Here is a 20,756-nt window from a genome sequence, read left to right on the forward strand (position 1 = left end):
ATGTGCAATGATTTATATCTCTACGGGTTATGTGGTAAATTACAGCTCTGAACTAATTGTAGTTTCTGTTTTACAGGTGTTTAAACTGAGTCAGGTGTGAAATAGAGCCCGTTGAATGTTGAGCAGTGATCCAGTTTTTGTATTTAAAAAGAATGCACACCACAGGAGACTTTTGATGAAATGAAAGAAACTTATGGTGATAATGCCCCATCATATGACCTTGTAAAACGCTGGCATCGTGAATTCAAACATGGCCGAAGTCTGTGGAAACAGCTCCCAGACCTGGTCGTCCCCCTTCTGCCATTGATGAGGCATCTGCCCATGAAGTTGAGGCTGCCATTTTGGAAGATCGGCGCATTACTATTCGCCAAATATCCCAAGATGTCAAGATTAGTACAGGGTCTGTGGAAACTATCATTCATGACCATTTGCATTGATGACTATTAGCATATGCATAAGGTGTCTGCCAGATTGATTCGCAGGTTGCTCACACCATTCAAGAAGCGAGAATGCGTCGAATGCTCGAGGATGAATTTGGAAATGTGCCAAGAAGATGAGTCAAAGTTTTTCAAAAGACTGATTACGCAGGATGAAACCTGGGTCCATCACTATGATCCAAAGACCAAAGCCCAGTCAATGCAGTGGAAGCACTTGGACTCACCACCTCCAAAGAAGGCAAGGGTGCAGCCCTCCGCTGGCAAGGTCATGCTCACAAGTCTTCTGGGACCAGATTTCCTGGCAAAGGGTACCACAATTACAAGAGCCTATTATTCTTCACTTTTGAGGAAATTAAGGGAAGCTATCAAAATCAAGAGGCGGGTCAAGATCAGCAAAGGTACCCTCCTCCTGCAGGACAACACTCCGGTCCACAACTCGCATGTCGCCAAATCAGAAGCACGAGCGTGTGGTTATGAAATCCTTCCCCATCCTCCCTACTCTCCTAACTTTGCACCCTCGTAGTCTCAGTTTTTTTTGTTATTTTTTCGTTTTTTTACTTCATTTTTTAAAAGAAATTTAACGTTACGTTTAATACCGGGCAACGCCGGGTACATCTGCTATAACCTATGATTCAATGTTCCTTTGTAATTTATCTTTTTAATAACGAAACGTTTTTTCGTCTGTTTTCCAGGAAAATTGAAGAAGAGGTAAAACACGAAGAAACGCAGAAAACTTTTCTCACTCAAAGGAAAGATTTCAATGAAAATTTCTGTTGGTGCTGTTGTCGTGCGTTTGGTTACATTTTCAATCGGAGGCAAATATGCACAAAGTGCAGAGCATATATCTGCAAATCGTGCAGCAGTTATGACATGGCAAGCAAGGGATATATCTGCATTTCATGCATTAAAAAAGAGTAAGATCCCTTATTTGTATCTTCCTTCTTACTTCCTATTACCTATTTATTATTTTTTCTTCATTTATCTGGAAGAGCAAAAAGAGTATGTTTAATTTCTGACAAATATACAATGTAAGTTTATTGTAATTTTCTCAAACCTTGATAAAAAGTGTCGCATTATCTCACAAAGTGTCATATGGTATTAACTGGTATCCCATAAACATGGTATACATTCCACTCCTTACTCTGTAAACATTGATGTGATAATCTGTAACATTTCAACTTTAAAAAACAATAGAAGGTCGCCTGGCGTTGCCTGGTCGTAAGTTACGCTTAAGTATGATATTTTAATGTGTGCAGATTTCCTACTTCCTAATAGACTCAATTCTCTATTGATTATTATATTGTACCCAATATATAGTAGTACTGCTTCCGACATAACCGGATCGTAAAATATGCTTAAATATTATATTTTAATTCATGCAGGTTTCATATTTTATTATTATTATTATTATTATTATCATCATCATCATCATCAATCATTATTATCATTATAGCGCCATTGATTATTATATCGTACCCAATATATAGTAGTGATTTCAAAAGTTTTACAAAATATATGACTTAGTGTTAAATAGCAGAGAGCTCATATTGGGGGCACATTAACGCGTATTCATAATACATGAATCATTATACATGAATAACGATGGTGATGACAATTCTGATAGGAAAGACATTTAAAAAAGTTCTTTGAATATCATGACGACTGTGATGATAAATATGGAGGGGGACATTTATATCAGACTAATTCATTCTTGGAGGTTCCATATTAATACGGACTGGGAGATATGATGCAACAGTTCTTATAACACATATCAGAGGAGGGGAGACATTACTTGTGATGGAGGAAGCACATTACTTGTGAGGGGCTTGTACAAAGTTCGTTACAAGATAATGATAAACACATTTACCTTTTCTGTTGTAAAGAATGACGACACGAGACAAACACTTACAAACATAGTTGGTTTCTTTATTCTTCAATCGACCGATCGGTGATGTCAGGGATTCAAACTTTAATTTACATGGTCTATTTTCCTCCCTTCGCTTCTAAGGGGCTCTCCTCTACAACTAACTATCACCGTGTGTGATCTGCTCTGAATATCTGATCCTCATCAACTCTAACTTCGAACCCTCAGATTCCTATATTGAGAAATCTCCTTTGTTTATGATGTCAGAAGTGTGTTTACCAACGTGACTATATCAAGTTTTCTACACATGTCTGTCCAACACACTTTGGGCAAACAAAGAATCCTCAATTCTAATTCTAACCTATTTTTTAACAATATATTTAAACTTGCATTGTCCATTCTTTTAACTGACATATTTAATATCCAGATTTCTAAAAGAATGTATAATCGACTCTTTTTCCGACATAAACAATATATAAGTGTTTCTAATAGAATTAACAATGGACTGAATTTCTAACATTTCATTTTCCATTATCTTTAACACTTGCCTACAGGGTTCGATTCTAGCCTTGTCCTAATATCATTTTTACTTATCTAGTATGTCTTTTTACTTACATGGGAAGGGGACAGCCCTTTCATGTAACATTAGGTGCTAGCTAGAATCAAAACACAAACATATAACATTCCAGCATTAGTGGTTAAGTTTAAAACGTTTGCTAAAAACGATGTCATGATGTTAACATTTAGTGACAAACAAATTCAGAGTTTTAGTATAATAACAGATTAAACGAATCGTTCAAGGTGTCGTTCCAGCAAATACTATCTGATGCACTTGTTTGTTTTTTCCAGTTAGCGATCAGGAAACAAATCAAATATAATAAAAGTCTTTTTACATACGTGCACGGTCACTTTTCCATGTGTGTTTCATGATCCCCTAATAGTAGTGATATTCTGTTTAACTCAAAACGAATCTGCTTCTGCATGGAACACAATGGAAACTCGCTGGCTTGCAAAAGTTTTTCTTTAGAGAAAGGTTGTTTAAAGGAAAAGAGATGAATCTAATTCTCATTATTTTATTATAATACTTGTTATTTTTTACTTGGGGGTTGAGATGTGTAGACAGCGTCATCAAGTGACATTCGTTTAGTTTCTATCAACATTTTCAGCATGCAAACTTACTGCCTAGAAATTCTGCTACGTGTCTCGAACACGTGACGTCATTTCTATTTTACCATTTCTAGCGCATTTTGTCTAGGGAGTTAACCTTTGGACCCCTGCCTCAATCATGCTACTTGTAGTTGGGTCTATTTCCGTTTGCCATCAGGTTATCCTGACATATACTTAATGTAACCCTTGCCAAAATTCATACTAGTTAACATAATCTCTACTTACTAGCGTAGGGCCCCCCTATATAACAAATTTAGCCCAAAACAAGCTGCGAGTGGCATCTGAAGCTAATATTGACGTAGGTAAAGGTTAACTGTTCTTATACTCTTTTCTACGTTAATTAACAAAAGAATAGTTCGTGGTTTATTCACTATGCAACGTTTCTACAACCCTGGCGAGTTATGAAACCAATAACAGTAACAGTAAATTACATGGAACCATGGTTGTACAACAGGAAAGTACTTAATCGTGCCAGATATGCTGCGGCGAATCTGGACAAAGGTTGAATCTAATATTAATGTTTGATAAGTAACCAACGGAGTGCATATTAAGTATAGGTAACATCTATCAATACCACGTGACACTGTATTCACCAATGTGTGAGAAAATTACAATAAAATAATCTCTCTCTCTCTCTCTCTCTCTCTCTCTCTCTCTCTCTCTCTCTCTCTCTCTCTCTCTCTCTCTCTCTCTCTCTCTCAAGATATATAGAAATTAAAGCATAAAACTTTTGCTAAAATGACCGGATTCGACATTTAATAACATGAAAAGGTTTGATATGCCGTAAAACAAAACCAAGAAGATGTAAAGAACTTTAAGCATAAAAACTTTTATCAAAATGATCGGATTTGAAAATGATTGGTATGATATAAACAAAACCAAAATTTAGCCATTTTTTTTTATTCTATTTTTTCACTTTCCTTATTTTTCTCTTTCTTTTTTTGCTTTTTTTTTGCTTTTTTTTCTTCTTTCTTTTTTTCTTTTTTTTCTTTTTTTACCTTTTTTCTTTTTTTATACTTTTTTGCTTTTTTTATGCTTTTTTTGCTTTTTTTTTGCTTTTTGTTTTGTTTTTTTTGCTTTTTTTACTTTTGTTTTGTCTTATTTTTTTGCTTTTTTTTGCTTTTTTTTTTTTTTTGCTTTTTTTTGTCTTTTTCACCATTTTTCATTTCGCATCCCTATCACACTTTCTGTGATTCCCACTCACATTTTCCTCTTTTTTCTTTGATTCTCTTTATCTGTCTTAGCTCTGCGTTTTTCTCTTTCTTTCTTTGGATCACCCTTTTTCACTCCATTTATTTGTGTTTTCCTTTCTTAGTTTATTTCCCCTCTCTACCTCTTTCTCTCTCTTTTCTTTCTTACATATTCTCTGTATTCCTCTCCATTTATCGTTTATTTTAATAACTACCCCCACACCTATCACTTTCCCTCCTTTGTATCCTTTTCACTTCCTTACACACACATACACACACGCGCATGAGAGCGCACACGTATGTATGTACATACGTACGCACATGCGCACACACTCACGTTATAATACATTTTTTTTCTTTCAAATCTTCTTGGCCTTTTGCCTATACATCTATTCTTTTCTCGGACAGGTAATCAGAGATCCTTCTAGACTGAGACAATTTTTATTTTTGTTCTAATCTAAAGTGCCTCTTTTGTGGAGAGGCAAGTAAATAGAAAGGAGGAAGGGACTCTGGATTGAAACAAAAAATTTAAATTACCTCACTCTAGAAGGATGAATCTTTCACCGACCGAGAATAGAAAAAAATGAAGTGTACTGTCAGAAGAGATACTAAACTTTGCTCCTATCCAAAATGCCAATCTCTGACAATCTACAGTTGATGTAATTATTTTCGCAACTGATGTAATAAATTTATTTCACAGATATTTTAAAAATAATATGTGCGCGTGTGCGTGCGTGTGCGTCTGTAGATACACGGTAAAAGTGCAATACAGTTAACAATATAATTTAGGGGAACTGGATTTTTTTTTCCACATTAAAATTTGACCTTGTGTCTAAATTTGCCCTCGTGAGGAGACGAGTCAAATTTTCTTAATTATTCTTACATTTCTACGTAGCATTCTTATCTCTATCTTTCCTATAAAAAAAATGCATGATTGCAAAACATAAAACGATTTCGCAACTATACAGAGATCATAAATGAAAATGTTGGCCGAGACGAGGTCATGATGGAAACATTCCAGAACTATACACTTTTTTGTTTAACATGGGATTCACCAAATATCAAGGCCCGAAAGCCACTCAAGGATAAGTGATGAATGAATATACAGTAGACACTGAGACAACAGCGTATTAATAGTTAGTGGTGGAAATGGGGGACAATGGATTATTTAGGAGGGTGGCTCAATGAGAACTTGTTTACATTGAACTTGAAGATGGCCATATTGTAGTCAGCTGGAAAGCAGACCAGCAAAACAGAGTTCCACAGATGAAAAATTCTATGAAATAAGCTCTTCATGGAATTTGCATTTAGATTTAAACACAGATAGAGAGTGAGGGAAATTTTTTATAGTTGTTGTTGCTAGACGAGTGTTTTTTTGTGAACGTTTGGCAAGGGGGGATCATAGATTGAAGCTCAGACAAGCACTTACTATGAAAATAACGATAGAGGAGAGACAAGCTTCTGGGGTCTCTTCTGTGAGAAAGAGGTTGCAGGAAAGAGAAAAGCGCATCACCTACTAGATTTTGAAGCCAATTTTGAACTTTGACAGGCAGGGTAGGGTGCTCTGAGTAGTTCCCGCTCAGATATGGTAGCAGTACTTCATTTTAGGACATATCTGGTTCTAGAGGATTGCAACCGGAGTTAGATATCTTCTGGAGCGGTAAAATGATGCAACCATTTTTCCGGCGACCTTGACAACAGATTTGATTACAAACGTTTCATTGCACCCAAAAAGTATGTTGAGTTACCAATGCCTCCGTTCAGTCTCAAAAGACAAAGGATACCCCCTGTAGGGGCAGCTGCCCATGGAATTGTGTGGCAAGGGTTGTGCAATCCAAAACCACACCTCTCCTGAATCGGCACTGCTTGAGTCCAGTGGCAAGGAGAAGTCCAGGACATCTGGAAACAATGCCGAGATAAGCGGAGAGCACCTGGAAGTCCTAAATGGTCACCCCTCTGGTACTGGCCAGGTTCATCGTCGCTTAACTGATGGGAACCGGTGTTTCAAACGTGATTATGCTGTATAATATTAAGTTAACGCTTACTGCTAAAATTTTTTTATTCTTCAGATTCTTGAAATCCCTTATATTTTGTGGGAGATACAAATCACAGTTCAATTAACCAGATTATTTTATGAACATAAAATTGAAAAACTGATTGACAGATGGAAAGTAGTCATAGAAGAGAATGGTTATTAACATTTACTATATAAATAAACTAGGGGGAGGGGGCTTTGCCCGGTCGTAAAATACGCTTAAATATGATATTTTAATTCGTCCAGATTTCGTATATATTATGATAGTCATGATTTCAAAAGTATTTGTGTGCTATCAGTATGAATCGAAACCGAAAGCAAAATTATAGCATTCAAAGCTGGTGACGTTACCACTGTACCAACCTGGCACACATATAAACTGATTAAAAATTGAAAATAAACTAAGATGAATGTACAAAATGCATAACGATTTTTGACCCTTTTTAAACCCCTTAAAAGCTATTTTAATGGGCTAAAGACCTATAAAAGAATGTTCCATAAAAATCAATTTATTTGAGGCCCCTAGCGCTACTCTACGACTTTTAGTTTCGGTGGAGGTAGAGTTTGAAAATATGGAGAGACAGCCAGAAATATAGCCTTTTATATATTAGATTACAATACCACGGGACTGCTTCCCAACTGACTATAGCATGGTCATTTTTAAGCCTAATATAAATAAGTACTTGTTGAGCTGTCCTCTTAAATGGTGAAAATTTATTCAAGTTCCCCCATTACTAATCATTACGGTGTTGTCTCCCTGACCAGACAGCAAACATGTACTAATCTTTATCCTTGAGTGGCATCTGGGCCTGGATAAGCGGTGACACCTCCTCATCTTAATAAAAATAAATAAAATATTGCGTTTTTATGATTAAAACAGACAAATCTTTTGTTAAAAGCTTATCATATAACACGTTATTTAAATAACTCTTAAAGGATATTTTTTGATCTGTGATCAATGACTCGTATTTGAAATTTGACTTTTTTTTTTTGTTTTCAGTGATTTGAAATCCATGTCTTTTGACTGGTTCTACACAAGTGTCAGCAAAAGGTTCAAGAGATTTGGAAGTGCCAAAGTTGTGCGAGCTTTTTACAAAAAGAAGTCTGTTTCACAGAGAAATCTTTGTAGGTATTTTTTAGAAATCATTTCTTTGAAAAGGTCTAATCGCTCTTTGATAAAAGATGGCATTAGATTCGTTTAGTATTGCAGCATTGAATTTGGCTCTTTTCTGTTCTTTTCTGTTCTTTATCTTTACTTCTTTATCTTTCATTCTTTTTTTTATGGAAATCGCCCAGACAAGGCATGTAGCTACTTAATGTAAAGAGGTAAAAAAATACTACTTCAGGGTCAAAAACTTGCCAAGTATACGTGTTCGATAGATTCTGATGCAGAAAACAGCAATTGTTCTCTCTTTGTCAGAAACATCGCTAATGGAATGTGAGGACTAAAGGACAAAATAAGGGATTCACTTTCTACTTTCCTTTTCAGCTGTCAAATCGATAAGTTGGCACTAGTGCATCTTGTGGACCGGATTTTTATAAATGTCTGCTTCTACTCGACCAGCACCTGACGTAAACTGCCGGAATATGTTGAGCGCCGCCGAGCAAATCTTAAAGATACTACAAAACAGAAAACAACAACATTCATCAGCTATGAATCACAATTTTAAAAAATTGAAAATCAATGCAATAAAATATCACAATAATCTAACATAAGTTGTAAGATTTTTTTTTTTTTCTGTAAATAAGTAGAAACATTTTTTTTTTCATTCTTAAAAACGAAATTTGGCGGGGTAAGGTTAGGGTTTAGGCTTTGAGGTTAGTTTTTCTAATCGGTAACGAACCTTCCCCACAATCTCTTATACATATTTTTTGTGTCTCTCTCAAATACTATCAGTTTGTTAGTACTCGACGACTTGCTACCGACTCTGTACAAACTTGTCCAGCATAGTTAGATTAATTGCCATATGCTGCTTCGTGATTTCAAATTAATTACTAAAAAGTCTTTTTTTATTTTCTTCCAAAATTTATCAAAAACGTCTGGTTATTATGTGACTCTTATTAGTTAATGGAGTTTGTAGTTGCTTTGTGATTGGCTGAGCAACTTGACCAGCACTCGACATATTCCAGCAGTTTGCTTAAGTTTCCAGTCCAGGCCTATCGGACATTTACGAGAATTCGGTTTGCAAAAAACACTAGTACCCATAAGTTTCTAGAAAGTCAATAGTTCTATAAAATGAGAATGGTCTTTCATTTTATGCATTCAGACAGACTGACAGACGGACGAAAACTCTTAAAAGTTAGGCTAGGGTTTCCCAACCAGAGTTCCAAGGAATCTTAAGGTTCCTTAATCACTTCCTGAAGGTTTTTTCTAGAGATATTGTTAGAGACTCAGATTATAATGCTATTGCATATATGGGCAAAGGCATTTATTAGCTTTTTCTTTTTTTTTTTGCTTGTTTTTTTGTTGTTGTTCTTTTTTGTTTTGTTTTTTTGCAGATTATTGGCGATATTACCTGTTGAGTAGTACGATCTCTGACTTCTTGGTTAGTAGTCCGATCGTCCTATTTCATGCCTAGAATTTTTCTCAAGCACTTGGAATTAATTGTATCTAATTTCTTTTTTCAGATTTTGAGATGCCAAGTTTCACTTCTATAGAGTAGTGTATATAGTGGTTGTAGTTAGTCGAGTAATTTTATTGAAAGTTTAGCAAAATGGAACCATAGATTGGAGTTCAGTCGAGCACCTGCAATGAAAATAATAATAAAGCAGAGACAGGCTCACAACGTCTTTTCAGTGGGAAAGAGGTTGCAAGGAAGAGAAAAGAGTATCACTTACTAGGTTTTGAAGCTGGTTTTGAACTCTATCAAAACTGGATAGGGAGAGCCGAGCAGCTCATGCCGAGATGTGGCAACAGTTCTTCATTTTCGGGCATACCTGGCTCTTATACAGATAGTGGATTGCATCAACAGTGGGATACCTAGTGGAGCAGTAGACTGATGCAACCATTTTCCCAGCAATTTCAGCAACAAATTTGATGCATGGGTCCCATTTTAGGTCAGGAGTTAAGGTCAGTCCAGTTGCTTGTGTAGACATGGAGCTTCCTCAAGACAAGAGCCATTCTTTTCAAATAGGGCGTAATCAAAACCGGTGCCTCGGAAATCTGTTTGCTACAAAACTAAATACCAAACTCGATAGATATGAAATCATTTAGAATTTACACTTTTTTCCTACAAAAATAAAAACAGGAATAATATTTATTTGTTAAATGCAATGCTAATAAGGTTTAACATTGAAAATCTGACTGACTTAAATTCATATATAAGATAATCATTTTATGTACTTATTGTAAATCTTAATCCTGAATATGAGAATATTATCTGCTCCTGGTCGTAAACTCAACCTTTTGTTATACATACATACATATATATATATATATATATATATATATATATATATATATATATATATATATATATGTGTGTGTGTGTGTGTGTGTGTGTGTGTGCGTGTGTGTGTGTGTATATATATATATATATATATATATATATATATATATATATATATATATATATACAGGGTGACCAAAAAAAAAAGCGGGCCAAACTCTAATTAGGCCCCGTTTCTTGCGTGTTTTGTCCGAATGAAATGAAACCTTGGTCATAACTAGTTTATTATATTCAAAACATCACATCGAAACAAAAGGGTCTTTGGCCTTTTTTCTCCGTTCTACAGCATATGTTCTAGATGGCCTCCACTTAGCTTTTGTTTTTTTGGGGGTCACCCTGTATATATATATATATATATATATATATATATTAGCAGGACGCCCGGCATTTCCCGGTTATAAAATATGCTTAAATATGATATTTTAATTAATGCAGATTTCGTATTTATTATTATATTATATTGGACCCAATATAATAATTATTTAAAAAGTTTTTAGAAAAAAAAAACACTTGCGTCACCACCGAGAATCGTAATCAAAACGTTTAGCTTACGATTTACTTTTCCCTTTGACGTTAATTGCTGTAATATTAAGACATGTTTACTGCAAAGCTAAAAATTAAAACGTGAACCTATAGCTATTAGGTCATGCATGCATATTCGTAATGCCGTCGTTCGACCTTCACCTAGCAAATTCCATTTTTTTTTCATTTTCATACTTCTGCACCGATTTTACCCGGCTAAAACTCAAGTATAAAGTTTTGCATGGGTTCAATTACCCTATATATTAAGTTTCACGTTTGTAAACCAAAAACTGACAGAAAAGTTTGATAGGCAAAATATGTAAACAAATATATATACACATACATAAATATATAAATATAAATACAGGTAGTTTTATATATATTGGGCAATTTTATTTTTTCGGTATTTATTTTTTTTTTTTTTCAATTTCATTTGGGGTCACCAAATTGACTTCGCCTAGCGCCTCCAATGACCTAAGACTGGCCATGGATACATAAACATCGCATAAAAAAACACACACAGACAAACACATTGAGTTTTATCTATAACGACTCTGGGCTTAGACAGTAAAACATATTTTCTTTTTTAGAACACAAATGCAGACTTCACATTATTGATAAGAATAAATTAAAAGTAAAACTTATTTAATTTTTTTATAAATGGAAGCGTAAACGCAGACCCCACAATATTATTGGTATGTATAAATTAAAAGTAAAATTACTGAAAAAATATTCTTTGGTCTTTTTAGCAAAGATCAAAGAGTGTATTTTGTCAGAATCCTCGTCGATGAAATGCGAGGACTAAAGGACAAATTAAAGGAATCGAATAAAGGAGGCTGCCGAAAGATAAGCCGACGTTCATTTTCTACTCTCTTTTATGATTAAAGTTTGTCACAACTGTGCCTCATTTGCACAAAATTTCATGGTTTCATAAATAACTTGCAAAGGTGGACAAAAAATGGAATGTACAACATATCTTAATACATTATCTTCTGATGCATTATCTTATGCGAACAAATAAGCATTCTGTTGAAAACAATAGACATTCTGTTGTTGCACAGTTATTTCCTTGCTATGCGGTCTTATCAGGCTAAACAACCTTGGAACGAATGAAAGAAAATAGGATTTCGCTTTACCTATTAACATATTTTCACCTTATTTTGTTTCTTTAAAGTTGTAACATAGTTCAGAAAGTATCTATACCAAATGACATATGATCTTCAAATTGGCACACCTTTTTCTTTTTCTGTTAATATATATATATATATATATATATATATATATATATATATATAATGTGTGTGTATATATATAATGTGTGTATATAATGTGTGTGTATATATATAATGTGTGTATATAATGTGTGTATATATATGTATGTATATATATATATATATATATATATATATATAATTTTAATCATTCAATAAATTTAAAAATTTATAACATGAAATGTTTAAATTCCAAATCAAAAGATTTCTATTATTCTATGCAAGACAAAGAATACATTTGAAATATTATATATGAATTATATATATTATAAATATATTATATATAAAGAAGTATATATATAATGTGTGTATATATGTGTGCGTGTGCGTGTATATATATATATATATATATATATATATATATATATATATATATAAAAGATACAGCATAATCACATTGACACACCGAAGTTAAGCAACGCTGAACACGAATAGTACTAAAGTACCGCTCCAGGAGATATCTCATTACTGATGCAATTCTCTATCTATATAAAAGCCAAGTACGTCCAAGGATGGAGTACTGCTGCCATATCTGGGCAGGAGCTGCTAAAAACAGCCTATCCTGCTTGACAGAGTACAAAATAGACTACGTGGTTTAGTGGGGGATGCCCTTTCTCTTCCCTGCAGCCTCTCTCTCACAGAAGAGACGTTGCGAGCCTGTCTTTGTTTCCATGGTAAGTGCTCGTCAGAGCTCCAATCTCTCGTCCTCCCTCGCCAATCTTTCACGAAAAACACCCGTCTAGCTGAAACCACTGTCAATAATTTTCCCCACTCTTTATCTCTGCCTAAATCCAAACATAGATTCCATGAGCAAAGCTTCTTTCTCAGAAGTGCACGATTGTGGAACTCTCTTTTGTTCGCCTGTTTCCCACCTGACTACAACTTGGATGTCTTCAAATCCAACATAAATAAATTCCTGACAAACCGCCCCCTTATGTAAGACACTCTATCAAATCTCCAATACTAATGATTACTACAATACTATCTCATTGATTACTGTACACGCAATAACCCTTATCCCTGAGTGGCCTCTGGGCCTTGATAAGTGGTAATCCCCATGTAAAAAAAAAAAAATGGATGACCATTTGAGACTTCCGGGTGCTGAATGTGCTCTCCGGATATCCCGACATTGGTTCCAGTCCTCCTGGACTTCTCCTTACCACTGCACCCAAACAGTGTCGATTCAGGAAAAGTGAGGTTAGGGATTGTGCAAGCCTTTCCTCACAATTACACATGCAATGGCCCCTACAGGGAGTATCCTTTGTCTTTCAAGACTTAACGGAGGCATCTATATATATATATATATATATATATATATATATATATATATATATATATATATATATATATATATATATCATAAAAACGTCACAATTTTTCTCCTCTGGACCAAATTACCGTAGGTTTATAATAGATGCCGCATACAAGTTTATTGTCAACACTATTAGCCACTATCATCTTATGTAACTATAGAAAGACATTTTAGACACATTCATTCGTTATAATAAAACTCTATATTAAATTATAGGCGTGACATCATCACCATCGTAATTATCTACAGATGAAGTAGTTCCCAATTTTCCTCTTGATTACTAAGTCCTCCCACCATCCCCATTCTATACCCGCTAAATTTACACACAAGGTACTTATATTGAAACCTCACCCTTCATAACTGATCCATAAACTCATAGACATAGCATTTACATTTCATTCCTCGAAACAAAAAAAATAATAAGGTCTCCCCAGACATGTTCCTCTCTTTCTGATTGGATGATATGTGATATTCTCTTATTCCAGAATTGATACATTATTCTTATTTATATGACGACTTATATATTTGTTGTTGACTGTTCGCCTTAGTAGAGAGTCTTTAGAGGTTCATGTTGTGTGCAGATATATCGCGTATATAAAGAGAGAGACATATTATGAGATAGAGACAGTCTTATATATAAAGAGATAGGGTACAGGCTAATGCAGGAGAGTCGAGCATGCAATTCAACGAAAGGAGATTTATGATACACTGACAGATAGACCGAGAGATAGTGCATTTGGCATTTACGTTTGACAGTTGTACATATAATATAAACACATTACCTTTCTTGTTGTAATGATGAACACAGAAAAACGGCAGTTATAAAAAACGTGATGATAGTTTATTCTTCGACCGGTCGGAAATGATTCTGTACTTCAGGGATTCAAAGTTGTTACATGGTTCCTTCTAAGCCTCCCGCTTCCCAGAGGGTGCCCTGACTCTAACTGAAAATCGGTCTGAACCTCTCTGCTTCTCTGATCTGACTGATCTGCAACCGATTCATCTAACTAAATTCATAACTCATGACGTCATTGCATGACCAGCATATGCATATCAGACACATGGCATGACATGCCTTCTCTAGCCTAATTTACGTAACCCACTTTACAAATAACATTTTCCATTGTCCGTTTTTAAATTCCTTATTTAATTTCATTTTTATAACAAAAACAAAATTCATCATTACATTCCTTTTTCAATAAACAGATATCTAACTATTTTGTGTGAACTAAACAATGGTAATTCTGCATTCCATTTTATAATAACATTTTGTGTTTATTTTAACTTATGTTGGAATTCTCAATTCCAAATCTAGCTTTGCAAGTTCGAATCCTTGACTATCCTATTTCATATTTACTCACAATAACAGGTTGCTGTTCTTATAACATCCCTACCACCCTTATTTAAAAAAAAATGTACGCATGTTAAATTCTAGTACATTTTTTCTATAACTATATAACCACTTGGTTAAGAAAGATCAGACACCATAAAACAAAAAACGAAACCTTTTTTTTCTCAAGTCAGCCCTTATCCAACTGACTTCATAATTTTATTTTTTAGACCAGATTCTCTATCTGATCTCCCTGGCATATTCCTTTTGGGTGTAGGGCAGTACCTCTTATAACTCACGTCAGCTGCTTCATCCAGCCACCCTTATGCCGTAAACTAAGGTCTCATTTTACCTCTTTACGAAATCGACGACTCTTTGTCCAAATGTGTCCTTGATCCTTTCTTCCGTATGGTTCTTTTATTAATTAGAGCTTTCTTTTTTTTTTGTTTTTTGTTTTGTTTTGTTTTTTTTGTAACTACCTTATCTTTTGGGGACATTCTCAAAGCTCATTTATCTTTGTGGTTGGCTTCCAAAGTTTAAGATATACCTTTCATCTACTGATTCGTTCGGATTTCCTTGCTTGGACACTTGGAACTTGATGAAGACTTAGAAAATATCACCCTTAACTAACTAACCCCTTTGCACCAAAATTCCTATTTGCACACTAAATTCTATCTAATGGCCCGAGTTTTGTGATATTTCTTCCCCCCCATCAGAGCGTCCAAAGTCCAGCAGAGATATCCCACATGCGTCTCTAAAAAAATACAAGGTTATATCTTCCTATGTACTTACGGTATATTTTACTTTTCTCTTACTTCATTATGCTATATGTGATTAGCCTTTGGACTCTCATAGCCTTTTTTTTTCATAAGGAATCTCGTATCCTTCCAACGCCTGACTTTTCAATTTATTGTGCCGAGACTTATTCTCTGCTCGAAACCATTACATGCGGCATGCTTTAAAAAGCACACAATATCACAAGTTCCCATCTGTATTTTTCTAATTAGGGGCACCTCTAGTGCTTATCATCTCCCTAGCAAGTTACTCTTCTTGTGAAAAATGTTATGGGCATCATTAAAAAAAGCAATTGTCAAAAAGAAAATGTCTTTCTTTCGGCTTATCACATCTGAAAACTCTCAAAATACCCGTTTACGTAATTTATCTCTGTAATGTTCTAACTGATTTTTAAGCCAACCATTCGTCTTAAATTATTGTTTCCTATTTTATTTATTTTCCTATTGCTTGTTTCTTTTGATTTTAATGTATATTTAATTAAAACTTTGAATTCCTGATGTGAAATACAATAACACATGTATTCAAGACAATTTACAATATTTGTTCAACATCATAAAAACATTTTCAAAAAACTACCTTAATACATTTAACTATGATTTACACAAAACTATGATCAACAGTTATAACTGTTTTCAACAAAAAAAATATTATGTAACAAACAACAATTCAACAAAGTCTGTCCAAAAAAAAGTTTCCCTTTTTTAAAAAACAAAAAAAATAAAACACAAAAAGCTGAAAAGTTCAACTCTGAACACAAAAATGCCTTTCTAAAGAGCATTTACGCACTGTTTCAAACAGTACATGTGACCTTTGAAAAATTTATGTTTGATTGAGAGATTAAATTCCACAATTCGTCCAAACGATTTCATATTGACACAAATTTTCTAACTGACACTCCATACAAATTTCAAAACAATAATGGATGACCCCAATCTCTCCATTTGTGTGTATGTGTCTATTTTTTAACAAAACAATTCATTTATCAATGAATTACGCATGGTGACTTGTTTTTACAACTGTTTATTTATTCATTTTTTGCATTCATTACTACGGTTTTCTTTTGCGGCATATCGGCTTTTTTTTATTTTTCTTGTATACTTTTGTTCCATTGTGTGTATGTGTGTGTTCGTTTTTTCTTTTTTTTTCTTAATTTTTTTATTTTCGTGGTATTTTATACTGGACCCTCAAACGTTGATTATCCGTGGTAACCAAAGTTTCTTTTTTCAAACCAACCCTTGCATGAGTGGACTAGTCACATTCACCAAATATGAGTGTATGTTGCATACTGGGTTTATTAAAGAGGACTGATGTTATATATTTGTTGTTCGTGTTCGTCTTAGTGTATTCCTGTGTGTGATCATGTTGTGATATGCTAGATATTATATATATTCATTGTGAGTGTTCATATTGTTGTGAGATGGAGACAGGTCTTATATATAATGAGACCGACAGGTAGGGTACAGGTTATTACAGGAGAGCCGAACATGTAATTCAACAAGAGGAGATTTATGATACACTGACAGATAGACCGAGAGATAGTGCGTTTGGCATTTACGTTTGACAGTTGTACATATAATATAAACACATTACCTTTCTCGTTGGAATGATGAACACAGAAAAACGGCAGTTATAAAAAACATGATGATAGTTTATTTTTCGACCGGTCGGAAATGATTACTTCACTTCAGGGGTTTAAAGTTGTTACATGGTTTCTTCTAAGCCTCCCGCTTCCCAGAGGGTGCCCTGACTCTAACTGAGAATCGGTCTTAACCTCTCTGCTTCTCTGATCTGACTGATCTGATGCTCTGCTCGTTAACTCTTCGAACCCTTTCCTATCTGGAGAAATCATTCCTGCAATGACGTCACAGCATGACCAACACGTGCCTCTTAGACACATGGCCTGACTTAATTTAATTTACGTAACTCACTTTACAAATAACATTTTCCATTCTCTTTGTTTTACAAAGGAATTTAACGTACTTGTTAATTCTGTAACCGATATTTTTATTATGCATTCTTCCAGCCAAATTTTATTTATCAAATATTTTAAAAGAGTTAACAATTTAACTGGACATTCCATTTAAAACCTATTGTTCTTTAAAACTTATCTACAGGGTTCGATCCTCGTTTTATCTGATATCATTTTCATTTAACTAATTCTCTCTTTTTTTTTACTTACATGAAAAAGGCTATCACCTTTTCATGTAACAGAATGAAACTAATCCCTGTATTAAACGAACAATTATGAAAACTTTAAATTATTGTCCTCGCTTAGAAGGAAAACAAAAATATGTCTATTAACCGCTCACATAACATTATTAACTTTTTGATAATTTTATTCTTTTTTTAATTAACTAAAAAATATTCAAAACTACGCAACAACACAAAAAATATGATCCAAATTTCTTTTAGTTTTCGTTTTTTTTTTGTTTTTTTTTGTTTTGTTTTTTTCCGGGGGGTGATTTCATATTTAAAAATGTCGGATAACGTGTTTCCTTATTTTCGTTATTGAAAGCACGACGAATTTAGTCACAAATTAAATACTCATACTCTCCCTCCCTCTCTCCCATCTTTCCTCTCTATCTAAAGTCATCATACGCCTTGCAATAAATACTGATAAGATTTCGTGTTTTTCCCCCACTTTTCTCAGTTTTTATTATTGTCGAATTCAAACACTTTTATTTGTTTTGTTTTGTTTTTTCCTTTTTATTTGTTTTTATTATCGAAATAAAACGAAAAAGCTTCATTTGGTTTTTAGGGGGTTTTGTCTGTTTTTTGAGCTTATTTCTATTTGTTTATTTTTGTTTTATTTTGTTTATTTATTTATTTCATTTATTTATTTATTTTTTTTTTTTTTGAGGTGCAGTCTTTAAATTATTACTATTCAGGGGCGTTGAAGACGACATTAACGTTTGGAGATCACTTTCCTCAATTAATATTAAAGGAACACCCAATTTATGGCCACTTTTTGGGGAGGCTGGTAATTTTTATAGTTTTTTTTTCAGTCATTATGGTAGACCAACACAAAACCAACCAACAAGCAAAAATAGTTGTCGATATTTATACAATCTTACTTGCTTTCCAACTTAATGACTTTTAAAGGTTTTCGGTTATGCATGTTATAAGGTTATAAATGTTATATTGGTGGGCTTTTTTGTTTGTTGGCTTTTCTTAACAGAACTAAAAAAAACGTGAATTGTTATTTTTCATTATTTTGAATGAACCTAATTTCTTTTATTACAAATAATTTTTCTACTTTATTTTTTTTGGTGTGGTAAAAAGTGAAATAATTGAAACCAAGTACTGCAGTAATTAATTTTTTTTGATAAAAAAATACATGGAAGAAGTATCGTTTCATTTCTTTAGGATAGGATTCTATGCTTTCGTTCTTAAATAAATTTCTGCTTCTTAATACAGCTTTGAGACAAACTATTTTTAGTCGCGAAGGCTGGTAAGTAACCAGTCAACATTACCATAGCTTCAGTTGTTTTTCTTTTTTATGCTCCCTGTCACCAAAACACCTCACACAAAGTGTAAACACAGAAACATTAAAAATTACGTAACAACACAAAAATAATAAGCCACATTTTCTCTTTTGTTTTTGTGGGGGGATTTCCATATTTAAAACTGTCTGATAAAGTATTTCCTGTTTTCCTTTATTGAAAACACAACAAATTTAGTCCGTCAAAACTCACAGACTCTCTCTCTCTCTCTCTCTCTTTCTCTCTCTCTATCGCTCACTCACTCGATCCCTCTCATCATACACCTTGCGATGACTAATCTTATTTCAACCGCCCATGACGTCGTAAGTCGCCCTGACCGCATCAGCTAAATGGATGGCTTTTTTCACCTTCTTTTCCTCCTTTGCTTTACAGGTTCGAGCCTGCCTGCCTCCTACTTTTCACTTCTCTCCACCCGGGCTACCTGCTGTGTCTAATTGTTTGTTTTTTTTTTTTCTTTTTCTCCCTCGCTACTATTTTTTATTTGTTTTTACGGCTGGAGTTTGCACAATATCTTTACTACACCACCTCTCTCCACCCGTTCTTGACACGGGAAGGTTGGGGGTATCCATTTCAATAGTCATTCTTACCACGAGGAGTTGGAGGTGTCTATTCCGAAAGCTGTTTGTAACATGAGGAGGTTGGGGTTGGGCAACAATAACAACAACCGTACTTTATTTTTTTGGAGAAAGGGGGCACACTTCCACCGGGCAACGCCTGTTAGCGGGTACTGCTAGCATATATATATATATATATATGTGTGTGTGTGTGTGTGTGTGTGTGTGTGTGTGTGTGTGTGTGCATATATATGTGTGTGTATATATATATGTGTGTGTGTGTGTATGTGTGTGTATGTGTGTGTATATATGTGTGTGTGTATATGTCTGTGTATATATATGTCTGTGTGTATATATATATGTATATATATATATATATATATATATATATATATATATATATATATATATTGTCCAAATGAGACATGCCATCATCATCGGCAGCTCCGCTGTTTTTAACAGCATCGACGAGCACGGCTCTCCAAATTGTGGAACCATGGTAATCTCGGGAAGACAAGTAAAAATGGTAGTTTCCCGTTGCTTTCGTTGAGTATATAGATTGAGAAGTGTCCTCACACACACATACACAGTTTCACGTTTATAGATATATATATAAGTAAGAGGAAGGGCTTCTTGCATATCTATAAAAGTGAGAATGCGTGTGAGGCCACGTCTAAACACATATACTCAACGAATTTTTTATTTAGTCTTGAAATTTGGTATATAGAGTATTCAGACATGTGGAAAAAATTTTAATCGATTTTCATCCGGAAAAAGAAGGGATGCTAAGGGGTCAATATTGAAAAATTGGTACGTGGGAGGTCACCGGATTTGTATCTGTTTTCAACTGTTTCACCACTGCGCATGTGCGGTTATGAAATATGGCAGCTTCCTTATGTTAAATATGAGTCGGTTTGAAAACATTCTTTGAAAGTCATGTCAAGTTGGTGTAATGGTTATCGTACTTTATTCTGATATTTTGATTAATGTCATAAGGTTTTGGTTTCGATCTCAGCGCGAGTATTTCTTTTTACTTACAATAAGTGAAATGTTTAAAAAAAAAAACATAATATTTGCATGCATATGTCTTAGTTTCTTTCCGTTTTTTTTTTGTTGTTGTTTTTTTTTTTACTTCATTTTTAAGGGATTTAGCGTTACGTTTAATACCTACAGTATTTCTGTTTATAATAAATAAGAAATTTGCATTAATTGAAATATAATATTTATACGTATTTTATGACCGGGCAACGCCGGGCGGCCTGCTAGTATATACATAAAAATATACATAGATATACACACACACAAATACGTTAATCATATGATAATA

General features: G+C 34.1%; 1 protein-coding gene across 10 annotated transcripts in view; it reads left to right on the top strand.

Annotated features, from left to right (window-relative positions):
* The window catches only part of LOC145292174 (uncharacterized), an 806,320-nt gene that overhangs the window by 297,670 nt on the left and 487,894 nt on the right, over positions 1-20,756 (top strand). For all 10 annotated transcript variants that reach the window (XM_080138436.1, XM_080138439.1, XM_080138442.1 and 7 more), the window contains 2 exons: positions 1,130-1,351; positions 7,694-7,818. In XM_080138436.1, the coding sequence (XP_079994562.1) occupies positions 1,130-1,351; positions 7,694-7,818 (347 nt within the window). The remainder of the gene's footprint in view (positions 1-1,129; positions 1,352-7,693; positions 7,819-20,756) is intronic.

The sequence above is a fragment of the Euprymna scolopes genome, chromosome 13 (assembly GCF_053919585.1).
Source record: "Euprymna scolopes isolate OS-2025 chromosome 13, ASM5391958v1, whole genome shotgun sequence".
Classification (NCBI taxonomy): Eukaryota; Metazoa; Mollusca; class Cephalopoda; order Sepiida; family Sepiolidae; genus Euprymna; species Euprymna scolopes.